Raw genomic sequence first — 14,204 nt, 5'->3', positions numbered from 1 at the left:
CAGGTGCTGTCCTGTATCTAGTCTGTTCTGCCAGCCTGGGGGCTGAGTACCCAGGGCCGCTACCTGTACCTCTGACTTTTAGTTTGTTCCCGGCACCCTGGGGGCTGGGTACCCAGGGCCACTACCTGTATTTCTGACTTCTAGTCTGTTTCCGCCACCCTGGGGGCTGAGTTCCCAGGCTCGTTCCTGTATCTTGTTCCCGGTTCAGTTCCTATCTGAACAGTGTCCTAGCCCGTTACTTGTTTCTCTCTATGTCTGTACCTTCCCTTTTCCTGCAGTGTCTGAACCTGCACCTAACTCCAACTCATTGTCTCTGTACTTCCGTTTGTGAGTTTTGTGTCCACTGGCTACTTCATTGTAAGTACCTTGTGTGTATCTGGTTCTGCTTGTCCCCTTTCCCTGCCTCCGTATCTACCTCCTGTGTTCTAACCATCTTCCTGTATTTTCCAGTCTGTTCCATGTGAACAGGAACAGAGCCCTCTCCTGTCTGCTTTCACCTACTGCTCTGTCCTTCTCTGCTTGTTCACCGCTCCGGCGGTTCCGCTGTTCCCACTTGTTTACCGCACCTGAGGTTCTGTTCTGCTCTGCTTGTTCACCGCTCCGGCGGTTCAGCTCTGCTCTGCTTGTTTACCACACCTGTGGTTCTGTTCTGCTCTGCTTGTTAACCCCGCCGGCGGTTCTGCTCTGTTCTGCTTGTTTACCGCACCGGCGGTTCTGTTCTGCTCTGCTTGTTCACCGCTCCGGCGGTTCCACTTTGCTCCGATTGTTTACCACACCTGCGGTTTTGCTCCGCTCTGCTTGTTCACCGCACCTGCGGTTTTGCTCCGCTCTGCTTGTTCACCGCACCTGCGGTTTTGCTCCGCTCTGCTTGTTCACCGCACCTGAGGTTTTGCTCCGCTCTGCTTGTTCTCTGCACCTGCGGTTTTGCTCCGCTCTGCTTGTTCACCGCACCTGCGGTTTTGCTCCGCTCTGCTTATTTACCGCACCTGCGGTTTTGCTCCGCTTTTCTTGTTCACCGCACCTGCGGTTTTGCTCCGCTCTGCTTGTTCACCGCACCTGCGGTTTTGCTCCGCTCTGCTTGCTCACCGCACCTGCGGTTTTGCTCCTCTCTGCTTGTTCGCCGCACCTGCGGTTTCGCTCCGCTCTGCTTGTTCACCGCTCCTGCTGTTTCGCTCTGCTAGTCCACCACACCTGCGGCTTTGTTCCTGTATCCCAGTCTGTACTGGTCCCTATCCAGCCTGCGTTCATACCTGCCAGTATCGGCCTGTCTGCATTCCATCCATGCCTGTCAGCACCCGCCTGTCTGCATACCAGCCGTGCCTGCCAGTACCCACCTGCCTTCATACCAGCCGTGCCTGCTAAGTACCCACCTGCCGTCATATAAGCCCGTGCCTGCCAGTACCCACCTGTCTGCATACCAGCTAACCTGCCTGTTCCAGCATTCTCTGGTGTGGGTCAACAGCTGTGACCGGGGTCTGACATGGAGTAGCACCTGGTCCCTCTGCTTGGTTCCTTCCTGGTTCACGAAGTCGACTGTTTCGCCGTGCGACCTTGGTCGGACCGGGTTGATACTTAGTTGTGCCCCTCCAGGCACTCCTCGGTTCATGGTCCAGTGGGATCACTAATCACGCTCACACCAGTCTGTCTGGGCGCGATCGTAACAGCTCCTACTGAGGGAAGGAGGTTGTTGGCCAAAATCTCGCGATACATGACCCCATCCATCTTCCCTTCAGTACGGTGCAGTCGTCATGTCCCCTTTGCAGAAAAGCACCCCCAAAGTATAATGTTTCCCCCACCATGCTTCACGGGTTGGGACGATGTTCTTGGGGTTGTACTGATCCTTCTTCTTCCTCCAAACACGGCAAGTTGAGTTAATACCAAATATCTCAATTTTTGTCTCATCTGAGCACAGCACCTTCTCCCAATAACTCACAGAATTATCCAGGTGTTCATTGGCAAACTTCAGATGGGCCTGCACATGTGCCTTCTTGAGCAGGGGGACCTTGCGAGCACTGCAGGATTTTAAACCTTTAGGCTATGTGCCCACGATGCAGAAATGCTCCGGATTTTTTCCTGAGCGTTTCTGCATCTCCCTGGCAGAAAAAACGCATGCGGATTGTACATGCGTTTTTCCTACCAGGGACAAGCGGATGTGAAGCGTTCTTCACATGCATTTCCGCATGCGGGTTGACAAGCGCTTTCCAAGTGATTTTAACATCACTTGGAAAGTGCTTGACAACTTGGTCACACTATATAAATCCATGCAAATGGCATTGATTTATATAGTGTGACCGAAAGAATGTTAAAAAATAAAAAATAAAAATATTATACTTACTTTCTGATGGCCCCACCGTGTGCTTGTCTCTTCTTGCCAGCAGCTCGCGGTAGATTTAAGGACCTGCCGATGTTAGCGGTCTTGTGACCCGTTACATGACTAAATGACGTTAGCGCAGGTCCTTTAGTCTACTGCGAGCTGCCGGCAAGAAGAGACAAGCACACGGGGGGGCCATCAGAAGGTAAGTATAATATTTATTTTTTATTTTATTCTTTTTTTTACAGGTGCTATGGTACCCGGGTCCAGAGGAGAGTCCGCATGTACAGATGCAGTGATGAGGATTCCATGCGTTCCAATATAAGTCAATGGCGGCGAAAACGCAGCGCTTCCGCAAAATAATTGATAGTGCTGCTTTTTTTTCTGCAATGATAATCCGCAGCGGAAATTTCCGCAGCATGTGCACAGCACATGCGGATTATCATTGGGGAACATGGCAGACCTTCTACCAAGCGTTTTTTAAGCGTTTCTGCAGCGGAATTGCCGCTGCGGAAACGTTTAAAAAGCACATAGTGGGCACACAGCCTTAAAGCTTATTGTATTACCAATGGTTTTCTTGTTGACTGTGGTCCCAGCTGCTTTGAGATCATTAACAAGTTCTCCCCGTGTAGTTTTAGGCTGATCTCTCACCTTCCTCAGGATCAAGAATACCCCACGAGGTGAGATTTTGCATGGTGCCTCAGATCGATGTCGATTGACAGACATTTTGTATTTCTTCCATTTTCTTACTATTGCACCAACAGTTGTCTCCCTCTCACCCAGCATCTTACTTATGGTTTTGTAGCCCATTGCAGCTTTGTGCAGGTCTAAGATCTTGTCCCTGACATTCTTAGAAAGCTCTTTGGTCTTGCCCATGTTGTAGAGGTTAGAGTCTGACTGATTAATTGAGCCTGTGGACAGGAGTCTTTTATACAGGTGACTATGTAAGACAGCTATCTTTAATGCAGGTAACAAGTTGATTAGGAGCATCTAACTGTTCTCCAGGAGCCAGAACTCATAATGGTTTGTAGGGGATCAAATACTTATTTCTCACTGCAAAATGCAAAAAAATTATCTAATTTATATAATGTACTTTTCTTGATTCTTTTGGTATATTCTATCTCTCAATGTTAAAATTAACCTACCCTTAAAATTATAGACTGTTCATGTCTTTGTCAGTGGGCAAACTTACAAAAACAGCAAGGGATCAAATACTTATTTCACTCACTGTATGTCCATGTTCACACATGACCACTAAACAGAAAAAACAAAGACAGAAATGACGCGCCCCTGGGCCTGTGCTGAGTAGCGTTGCGCACGCGGGAGCCTACCCGGAGCCGGATCTGATAGGGGTAGTAGTCTCGTGGCGGTGACCCGGTCCGTGCCCAGGGAGTCAAGCTGAGTGGCAGAGTTTAGCAGTAGATGTTAGAATGTTCGACTACGCCACCCGTTGAATGCGGCTATGAGGCCGCCGCTGCAGGGCAGACCGCTGAGGCCGGTGGTAAGGTTGTGCAGCGTAGCTGGTAGAACCCCCAACGGGAGGGGTATGGCCTCAGGGCAGCCGACGTGTTTGAAGGGGGTAGCAGGAACCACTCAGAGACGGTGCGGTGTAGTTTTGGGTCTTTACTGGTGACAAGGTAGACCCTCCCGGAGTACTGGCTAGCGATCGGGGCCTGGTCAGTCCGTGAGCTGATGGGATCTCCCCTGGCCAGGCGGAGTTGTAGGCCTCACCAACTAATCGTACTCTTCTGGCTACCTTGCTAGAGGCGGGTAAAAGTAGCCCACGTCCCTGAGTGTACCGTGTGGTGCTCACCCGTATGGCCGGTGACTCGGGGCCTTTTGGTAGCTTCCGCTCCACGTCGCGGTGCTGGTCCCTTGCGTGTGACCGTGCCTTCGGGTTTCTTGGCCAGAGGACCTGAAATCCCCTGCCGGTCGGTTTCTGCTGCTGGGTAAGAATTAGTCCCCACAGCCTCGGACTCCGGGTCCGGTAAGAACTCTTCAATCAGGGCGAGCTCTACAGCTTCCAGCCCCTGATCTCTTTTTAGCACAGCTCCCACAGAGCTCCTGATCTTTCTTGCTCCTAAAGCTGCTCCACTACAGACCAGACTGTGTCTCTGTCTGTGTTCTCTGCTCTTTCTCTACTCACTAACCCTGCCTCAGCCCCAGCTTTATATAGGGGAAGTTCTTCCCCTCCCAGGACTGGGCAGGAGGTGTGGCATGCATAGGATGTCTGACCAGGAAACCTCCCACCTGCTCACAGACGTAATATTGCTATTACTGTGGGAACCAGACCCCTGGGGTGCCACAGAAACATAATATGCAAATACCCTGAAATAAACAGATAAACAGCAATAGTGCATGAAAATAATATAGGGTACTTAGTTAACATCATTTTAATCAAAATAATGCAAAAGCCATCCCACCACGTCATGGTGACCCCTAAACATGTCAATTTCTCTTGTGGATATGCTGAGTTTTCTGTATAGATTTTTCCCATAAACTTGCATTCAATGCATAAAATTTGCAGATAATGAACACACATGCATTTTTAGTGTTTTAAGCATGTAATCTGCCCAAATCTACGCTTAATACATAACATACAGTTTTGTTCTCATCGAGTTTTTGCATTGGATCTACTCCAAAATCCTTGTAAAAAAAATACAGCTTTAAAAACACATGGACAACTCTTACTAATAATTACTGTGGGATATCCACTTTGCTGCTCAAATGATGAGTTTTAAACATTTTTATTCCTGAAGATATTTTGAAAAACTCTTTGTGGATACTAATGGAATGTGATCCAAAATATGCACTGTTCTATGAGGAGACTACATTAAAAAAGCCACTTCAGTTAAAAAAGATCTTTTTCCAAAAACTCCCCTCAAAAATATGCATTTCCATAAGCAATTTCCATAAAAAAACACTGTTTTTGAATGTGTTAAAAAACATATCCCAAGGTTATGTTCAATGTTCAAGATTCGATGGGAGACTAAATTCTCATCGGATCTGTTGATGCTCCACATCCAATGCAAAGGAATGGGGTATGCCAACATTTACCTCATTCACATGCAGGGGGGAGAAAATCTGCCGGCATACATACAGAAGATTTGTTGAATGGAGTATGACCACCCACTTTTACTTTACTCCATCATCTTTCTAGCAAAGTGATAGGGTCGGTACTGAAAAACAAAAATTGAATTTTTTTCTTTGTACAAATGTTCCTTGTTATAAATATTGGAACTTTATTTTTTGCCTGAAAATTGGCGAAGAGATTTGATAAATTCTTCCATCTTGGTTTTTGATGCAATATGTACGGTCTGACATTGGTAGACACAGAAATTTAATGGTAATTTATTATTTTGGGTGATAATGTTCCTATAGAACTCATTTCTGCTCCCTATTTAATTGGAAACCCCCTGACGAAGTTTGATGCGAAACGCGCGTTGGGTGCGGCTTCTTTGATAGGTAAAATATACTCCATACCACTGTGCATTACTAACATTATGTGAACTTTCATGTGATATCTTTCTCACCCTGTTTATCTGTATGTATCATAAGGTGTCTTACCTTACTTGCTATTTTGGCTTGTACCTTTTGAGCATCTGTCCTCAATACTGTGATTGCACATAATATAACTCTACATTTATTTGTAGTATTCAAACAAGGGAGTTTTGTTATTATCACTTACTTACCTTTAGTATTTTATATGTTTGACTTTCTAATTTCTATTTTTATGATTTTAATTATGTTATCCAATAAATAATATATTGTTATTGCTTTTGAGCTTTGCACATTTCTATATAGGTTTCCCTATTTAGTCGGTTGACTTATTATTTTACATAAACAATGTGATGTTTGGACACATCCTTGTCTGGCTTTTTTCCTAAAATAAAATCCCATTTTCTCTGTAATATGACAATAAATCACCCCCATCACTCATCCTCATTGTATTTTATAGCTTTCCTATTTTATGTGATCCTAACACATATCCATCACCCTCCTCATAAATCAGCCATGACTTAATCAGGTCAGCTGTATATATACATCCTCAAAACTCCAACATCACTAGCAAAAAAACAAAAGGAGTAAAAAGTTCTGCATCTGATAAGGAAAATAAGCTTAAAATGCAGAATATTCGTCCTCCAAAGTAAAGCAGTTTAAAGTCTTTGTTATATTCTCTGCCTCACAAATATTTGTCGAAATGGCATCCATTTGTTAAGAATTTTTTCTCTTTTTTTTTCTGCAGCCGCAGACCATTCAGGATACGTTACAGAGAACGCTGCAGTGCTATGAGCATCAACTTCTTGGGTAAGAGCCAACTCGATTGACTATCAATATCCAAGTCTAGTCCAGTAGATTGTTTTATCTAGATACGATTAAATGTTAATGTGTTTATACAAATAGCAATGACTGTATCCCGACCCAGAATATCAGTAGGGTATTATGGGTCCGGGTGGTGGAACCTCTGTGCTTTGGTGCAAGGAGAGACCAGAGGGTCATGACTAAGTGCCTACTCGGCCTGACCAAGGTCGCATGGCAGCTCAATCGACTCCGTGAACCAGGGAGGGACCGAGCAGGGGCACCAGGTGCCACTCTGGAACCGACCTTGTGTAACAGCAGGTGGCTCCCACGGGTCAGATGGCAGGAACTGACCGGTACAGCGGATGAGCACGGCAGGAAGACTTACGGGTAGATAAGCAGGCTGGTCCGGCTGATAGCCAGACGGGTGCTCCGGGTAGGCAGGCTGGCGGGCACAGCAGGTTACAGACAGGTGCTCAAGGTAGGTTGGCGGGCACGCACTACAGGTAACAGGCAGGTGCTTCCCAGGTAAGCAGGCTGGTGTGCACGGCAGGTAACTGGCAGGTGCTTCCAGGTAGGCAGGCTGGTGAGCACGGCAGTTAACTGGCCGGCAGACTGGAGGGCAGGACTGACAGGCAGTGGGACCTGGGGGCTGAAGCAAGTGTTAGCACACAGAACAACCTTGCAGAGGCACCTCCATATTGGAGGAGGTGCTTTAAATGGAGGAAAGGGGAAGTCCTCCAGCCATTGGCCGGGGACTTTTTAGAACGGCGCGCGGCCCCTTTAAGAGGGAGGGAGCGTGCGCGCCCTAAGCACAGTGCCCGGGAAGCTGCGCGCCACAGTAGCTAAAGGACGGGAGCTGGAAGACACTGGACCAGGGCCATGGCGGTGAGGGGAAAGGCGTCTCTGCCTCCTGCCGATGCTACAGTACCCACCCTTTTTTGCTACCCCTTCTTTAAGCCTGAGAGAAATTTTTTAAGAAGATGAGGGGCATGAATGTTCTCCCTGGGTTCCCAAGACCTCTCCTCCGGGCCAAACCCCTTCCAATCCACAAGAAAGAAAGTCTTTCCTCTTACCCTCTTGGTGGTCAAAATGTTTTCTACCTCAAAGACGTCCTCAGCAGAGACTGGAGCTGGAGAGGTACCTGGATCGTCAGAGAAGGAATTAAGGACAGCAGGTTTGAGGAGGGATACATGAAAGGAGTTGGGAATCTGTAAGGTGACCGGGAGTTTCAGCTTGTAGGCCACGGGATTGATTTGGAACAGAAACCTCGAACGGACCGATGAACCGCGGACCCAACTTATAGGAAGGTATCTTGAGATGGACATATTTGAAGGAAATGCCGACCTTGTCTCTCGGACGGAATTGAGATGGATCCAGACGTCTCTTATCAGCATGTTTCTTCATCCGCTCGGAGGACTGAAGAAGTGCAGATCTAGTGTCTTCCCAAATTGCCGAAAATTTGCTGACTAGAGACTCCGCGGCAGGATTGTCCACAGAAAAGGAACGGAATCGGGGGGTGTTGACTGTAGACCACAAAGAATGGGGATTTAGTAAAAGACTCACTCTCATGGTTGTTATAGGAGAACTCGGCCCAGGGCAGGAGCTCAACCCAATCGTTATGGTGAGCATTGACGAAGTGCCGGAGAAAACTGGTAAGTACCTGGTTGATTCGTTCCACTTGACCATTGGATTGAGGGTGATAAGCAGAGGAAAAATCCAAGGAGACATCCAGCAGCTTGCACGTAGCTCTCCAGAAGCGCAAAGTGAACTGAACCCCGCGATCAGACAGAATGTGGAAGGGTAGGCCGTGAAGACGGAAGATGTGATAGATGAAGTCCTTAGCCAGCACAGATGCAGATGGAAGACCAGGCAGAGGACTGAAGTGGGCCATTTTAGAGAAGCGGTCAGAGACCACCAAATGACTGTACAACCGGCAGAGACAGGGAGATCCATAATGAAGTCCATAGCTATGTGTTGCCACGGAGCGGAAGGCACGGGAAGGGGAAGGAGATGGCCGGATGGAAGGTGCCAGGGAACCTTGTTATGGGCACAGGAGGAACAAGCCACGCCGAAGTCCGCAACATCCTTGCGCAGAGAAGGCCACCAGTAATGTCGGGTGATGAGCAGAAAGGTTTTCCTCTGACCAGCATGACCAGCTAGTTTGGATGAATGGCCCCAGACTAGAACCTTCTTTCGATCTGGAACCGCCACAAAAGTCTTACCGGGTGGAAAAAGAGACAGGTCAAACAGAGCCACAGTCATTACTTTGGAGGGGTCGATGATATGTAGAGGGTCCTTCTCTTAGTCAGTGGACAGGAATGAGCGGGATAAAGCGTCAGCCTTAATGTTCTTGTCTACCGGGCGGTAATGCAGAGTGAAGCAGAATCAGGCAAAGAATAGAGAAAACATGGCCTGACGCGGATTGAGTCTTTGGGCATTTTGTAAATAGGCCAGGTTTTTGTGGTCAGTGTAGATGACCACCGGGTGCAGAGCCCCCTCCAGCAGGTAACACCACTCCTCCAGCGCCAATTTGATGGCTAGCAGCTCACGATCTCCTATGGAGTAGTTGCGCTCGGACTAGGAAAAGAGCTTGGAGAAGAAGCCGCAGGTTACCATTCTCCCAGACGGGGATTTCTGGGTGAGCACCACTCTGGCTCCGGAGGAGGATGCATCAACCTCCAGGAAGAACTGCTTGTTGCAATCCGGACGGTGCAGCACAGGGGCGGAGGAGAAAGCTTGCTTTAGGGAGACGAAGGCCTTCTCCGCTTCAGAATTCCATTCCCTGGGATTTGCTCCCTTACGGGTGAGCGTGGAGATGGGAGCGGTCCGGGAGGAGAAATGAGGGATGAAGAGGCGGTAATAATTTGGGAAGTCCAGGAATCGCTGAATCGCCTTCAACCCCTCCGGTCGGGGCCACTTTAAGACGGCAGAAACCTTCCCGGGATCCATCCGCAGACCAGTCTCGGAGATAGTATAGCCCAGGAACGGAAGGGAGGTCTGCTCGAAGAGGCATTTCTCAAATTTTGCGTATAGGCGATTCTGCCGGAGCCTTAGCAGAACCTGACGAACATCCCTCCGGTGTGTGAGTAGGTCCGGAGAGAAGACAAGGATATCGTCCAGGTACACCACCACGCAAGAATACAGGAGATCACAGAAGATGTCTTTAACCAGCTCCTGGAAGACGGCTGGGGCATTACAAAGACCAAAGGGCATCACGCGATATTCATAGTGACCGTCCCGGGTGTTGAATGCCGTCTTCCACTAGTCTCCCTGGCGGATCCGGACCAAATTGTACGCCCCACGAAGATCGAGCTTGGTGAAGATCTTCTTGCCTTTAAGGCGGTCGAACCGCTCCAAGATGAGAGGCAGGGGGTACTTATTCTTGATGGTAATCTGGTTAAGAACCCTGTAATCGATACAGGAACGTAGTGAGCCATCTCTCTTCTTAACGAAGAAGAATCCTGCTCCAGCCAGGGAGGTAGATTTCTGGATGAATCTCCTAGCAAGATTCTCTTCTAAGTACTCAGACGTGGCCTGGGTCTCAGCCAGCGACAAGGGGTAGATACGCCCACGGGGAGGAGAAGCATCAGGTACCAGGTCGATTGGGCAATCATACGGCCTATGAGGTGGAAGTGTCTCTGCCTCCTTTTTGTCGAAGACGTCCGCATAGGACCAGTAGGGTGCCGGCAGACCAGGTAGATTAGCCGGAGTAGACGGAGGTTGAGCTGGATGAACCGAAACCTAGCAGGACTCGTGGCATTCCTGCCCCCAACGGAGCACTTCACCAGACCTCCAATTTAGGACAGGTTCATGTCTCTGTAACCAGTGTAGACCAAGCAAGAGGGAGTGAGAGAGACCGGACAGCACATGAAAGGAGATCTTCTCCGAGTGCAGCATTCCCACCTGAAGGGTTACAGGCTCAGTGACGAGCAAGATGGTCTCCGGAAGAAGTCTCCCATCCACGGAAGCGACCACCAACGGTTCATCCAGGCGTATCGTAGAAATCTGATACCGCTCCACAACAGCCTGTGAAATGAGATTCCCAGCGGCTCCGGAATCTAGGTGGGCAGTCTTAAAGAAGCGGGTCTCACCACTCGAAATAGCAACAGATAGAGTCAAGGACGGAGAGGATTTACTCTTGCCTAAGACAACCTCTCCAAGTGGTCCTAGACACTGGAGTTTCCCGACTTCATCGGGCAAGAACAGATAAGATGCTCTTTACTACCACAGTAGAAGCAACTCCCCTCAGCTCGGCACATCTCCAGGCAAGACTTGACCATCTTGGTTTGGTCAATTGCATAGGCTCTGGGGAACGTGTCCGAGGAATAGCTGGTTGCGAGGCTGGGCTTTGGAACACAGGAGCGAGATGCGGAAGTCTTCTCTCCCGGGTAGTCTCCTTAGCTCGTTCCAAAAAAGGGATGTCAATCCGGGGAGCTAATGACACCGGGTCATCCAGGGTGGAAGGGATGTCACGACCAGCTAGCTCATCCTTGATCAGTCCGGAAAGACCCTCCCAGAAGGTAGACACCAGGTCCTCGTTGTTCCAGGCAACCTCAGATGCGAGGGTTCGAAAATGTATGGCATACTGGCCCACGGTGAAACTCCCTTGACGGAGAAGTGAGGGGGCAGCAGAAGATTTTCGTCTGGGCTCATCGAAGACCTTCCTGAAGGCAGTGAGGAAAGCCGGAAGATCGGACACCAGGGGATCCCCTCTCTCCCACAGAGGATTTAGCCATGCCAATGCCTCCCCGGTGAGGTGAGACATGATGAACGCCACCTTGGCCCGGTCAGAGGGGAACTGATGTGCCAGGAGTTCAAAGTGCAGCTTGCACTGATTTAGGAAGCCTCGACATAAGACGGGGTCACCACCAAAACGTGGAGGCGCAGAGAGCCGGGGACCAGAGCCCGGTGCCATAGCGCCAGTAGGTTGAGGTGCCGCCTGAGCGGGTGCCGCTCGGCTAGAGATGGACACAGACGGGGTGGACAGCGTGTCCAGGCGAGAGTTGACTGACCGCAGATAGGACAGGATAGTCTCCTGTTGGGATCTCTGACGTGAGACCTCCTGGTACAGGTCAGAGAGCGAAGGAGCCTGGGGGCCACCGGGTTCCATAGCCTGTGCAAACTGTTACGGGTCCGGGTGGTGGAACCCCTGTGCTTCGGTGCAAGGAGGGACCAGAGGGGCGTGACTAAGTGCCTACTCGGCCTGACCAAGGTCGCACGGCGGCTCAATCGACTCCATGAACCAGGGAGTGACCGAGCAGGGGGAACAGGTGCCACTCTGGGACCGACCTTGTGTGAGAGCAGGTGGCTCCCACAGGTCAGATGGCAGGAACTGACCAGTACAGCGGATGAGCACGGCAGGAAGGCTGACGGGTGGTCCGGGTAGATAAGCAGGCTGGTTCGGCAGATAGCAAGATTGGTGCTCCGAGTAGGCAGGCTGGCGGGCACGGCAGGTTACAGGCAGCTGCTCCAGGTAGGCTGGCGGGCACACACAACAAGTAACAGGCAGGTGCTTCCTAGGTAAGCAGGCTGGCGGGCACGGCAGGTATCTGGCAGGTGCTTCCAGGTAGGCAGGCTAGTGAGCACGGCAGGTAACTAGCATGCAGACTGGCGAGCAGGACTGACAGGCAGACTGGAGGGCAGGACTGAAACGCAGCGGGACCTGAGGGCTGAAGCAAGTGTTAGCACACAGAACAACAACCTTGCAGAGTCACCTCCATATTGGAGGAGGTGCTTTAAATTGGGGAAATGGGAAGTCCTCCAGCCATTGGCCGGGGACTTTTTAGGATGGCGCGTGGCCCCTGTAAGAGGGAGGGAGCGCGCGCGCCCGCCCTAAGCACAGTGCCCGGGAAGCTGCGTGCAGTGCGCGCCACAGTAGCTGCAGGGCGGGAGCCGGAAGACGCTGGATTAGGGCCGTGGTGGTGAGGTGAATGGCGTCGCTGCCCGGCAGGAGGCAGAGACGCCAATGCAACATAGGGTCTATGACGGGTCACCATTACCCAATCTTCCTACCCAACAATTTCTAGCTATTCTTCACACAGCCTTAAAGAAGCCCTCCTCCTCCCGTCAAAGTTTTTATCCTCTTCATATATTGCAGTCATCATATTATATAGCACTGTGTACTTATAATTGCTCATTTTGCCTTTCTACCCAGATAATTATTCTCTTTTCCATTAGGTCTATGACATCACGTGATTAAAAACTGACTAGCTGAAACCTTCTTAGCTTTATGTAGAAACAGGAGGTCAATTTTCCCTGTATGAGTCATCAGTCACTGCAAAGTCCCTGGTAGGGGGGAGGAGGGAGCAGCTGGGTCAGGAGCTGAAGGGAAAAGGGACTTCTTTTTTCTACATAGAGCAGAGAAAAGAGAAGAATTATCTGGGTAGAAAGGCAAAATGAGCAATTGTAAGTACACAGTGCTATATAATATGATGACTGCAATATATTAAGAGGATAAAAACTTTGATGGGAGGAGTGTTTCTTTAAGTAGTTATCCCCTTCCCGTCGAGGCCAATTTTAGTTTTTGCTCTTTTGTTTTTCCTTCTGTTGTTCCAACAGCCAATACATTTTTTATTTTTCCGTCCATACAGCTATATCAGGGCTATTTTCATGCAGGACAAGTTGTAGTTTTGAATGACACAATTCATTTTACCATACGATGTTCTGGGGGAATAAAATTTCAAGTGCGGTGAAATGACAAAAACTCCCACAATTCTGGGATTTTGTTTTTACGGTGTTCATTGTTTGGTAAAAATGACCTGGCAACACAATTCTTCAGTTCAACATGATTATGGCAATACCAAACTTGTATATTACTTTATTTTAATGGTGAAAAATAATCCATTAATTTGTAAAAAAAAAATTTTGTTTTTGTTGCCATTTCCTGGGACGCATAACTTTTTCATTTATCCATCAATGGAGCTGCATGAGGACATGTGTTTTTCGTGCCAGTCTGGCATTTTTATTGATACTATTGTGCAGTACTTACAACTTTTGGATTGCTTTTTATTGCATTATATGGGGAAAGTGCGGCGATGGTAAAAACACAATTTCTGGCGGGGGAGGAGTCCTGAGGAGATAATTTGCATATTCCCACTGCATTTGGGGTAAGTGAAGAGTCTCCGCGAGCTCAAAGAACACTGGATTTTGGTTGTTGGAGCTGAAAAGAGGACATCGGTAAACCGCGCGCCTACTGGCGTGCGCATTTTGAAGCTTTTTTTTTAAGCTTTTTTCACTGTTTTCAGAACATTAACAATAAGAACATGGAAGAGTCCAGGAGCCATTTGGTGAGCTGCATATCCTGCTACATGTTCACAGACTTGCCAGTGGAAAAGCCAAACTTCACATGCCAGAAATGCAAGCTTGTGTCCCTGTTGGAGGAAAAGTTGCGAAATCTAGAAGAGAGGTTAACTACCTTGAAAATCATTAAGGAAGGTGAAGAGTTCTTAGACAGAGCAGAATTATCTCTTCATGATTCAGAAAGAGAAGAAATTCGAACTGCACCTGACGAAACAGAGGAATGGAAGCATGTGACCCACAGAAGCAGGAGGATCGAGAGGCAGTCAGCACCCATACTGCTCAGGAACCAGTA

The 14,204-nt window shown here is 48.9% G+C and overlaps 1 protein-coding gene across 1 annotated transcript in view; it reads left to right on the top strand.

The window, feature by feature from the left end:
* The window catches only part of GUCY1A2 (guanylate cyclase 1 soluble subunit alpha 2), a 398,286-nt gene that overhangs the window by 91,487 nt on the left and 292,595 nt on the right, over nucleotides 1-14,204 (top strand). The window contains exon 2 of the mRNA XM_073662188.1: nucleotides 6,558-6,619. Within this exon, the coding sequence (XP_073518289.1) occupies nucleotides 6,558-6,619 (62 nt within the window). The remainder of the gene's footprint in view (nucleotides 1-6,557; nucleotides 6,620-14,204) is intronic.

Source organism: Phyllobates terribilis, unplaced genomic scaffold, assembly GCF_046119375.1.
Source record: "Phyllobates terribilis strain yellow unplaced genomic scaffold, ASM4611937v1 Scaffold_2__4_contigs__length_985480577, whole genome shotgun sequence".
Lineage (NCBI taxonomy): Eukaryota > Metazoa > Chordata > Amphibia > Anura > Dendrobatidae > Phyllobates > Phyllobates terribilis.
This window is presented reverse-complemented; position numbering and strand designations above follow the sequence as displayed.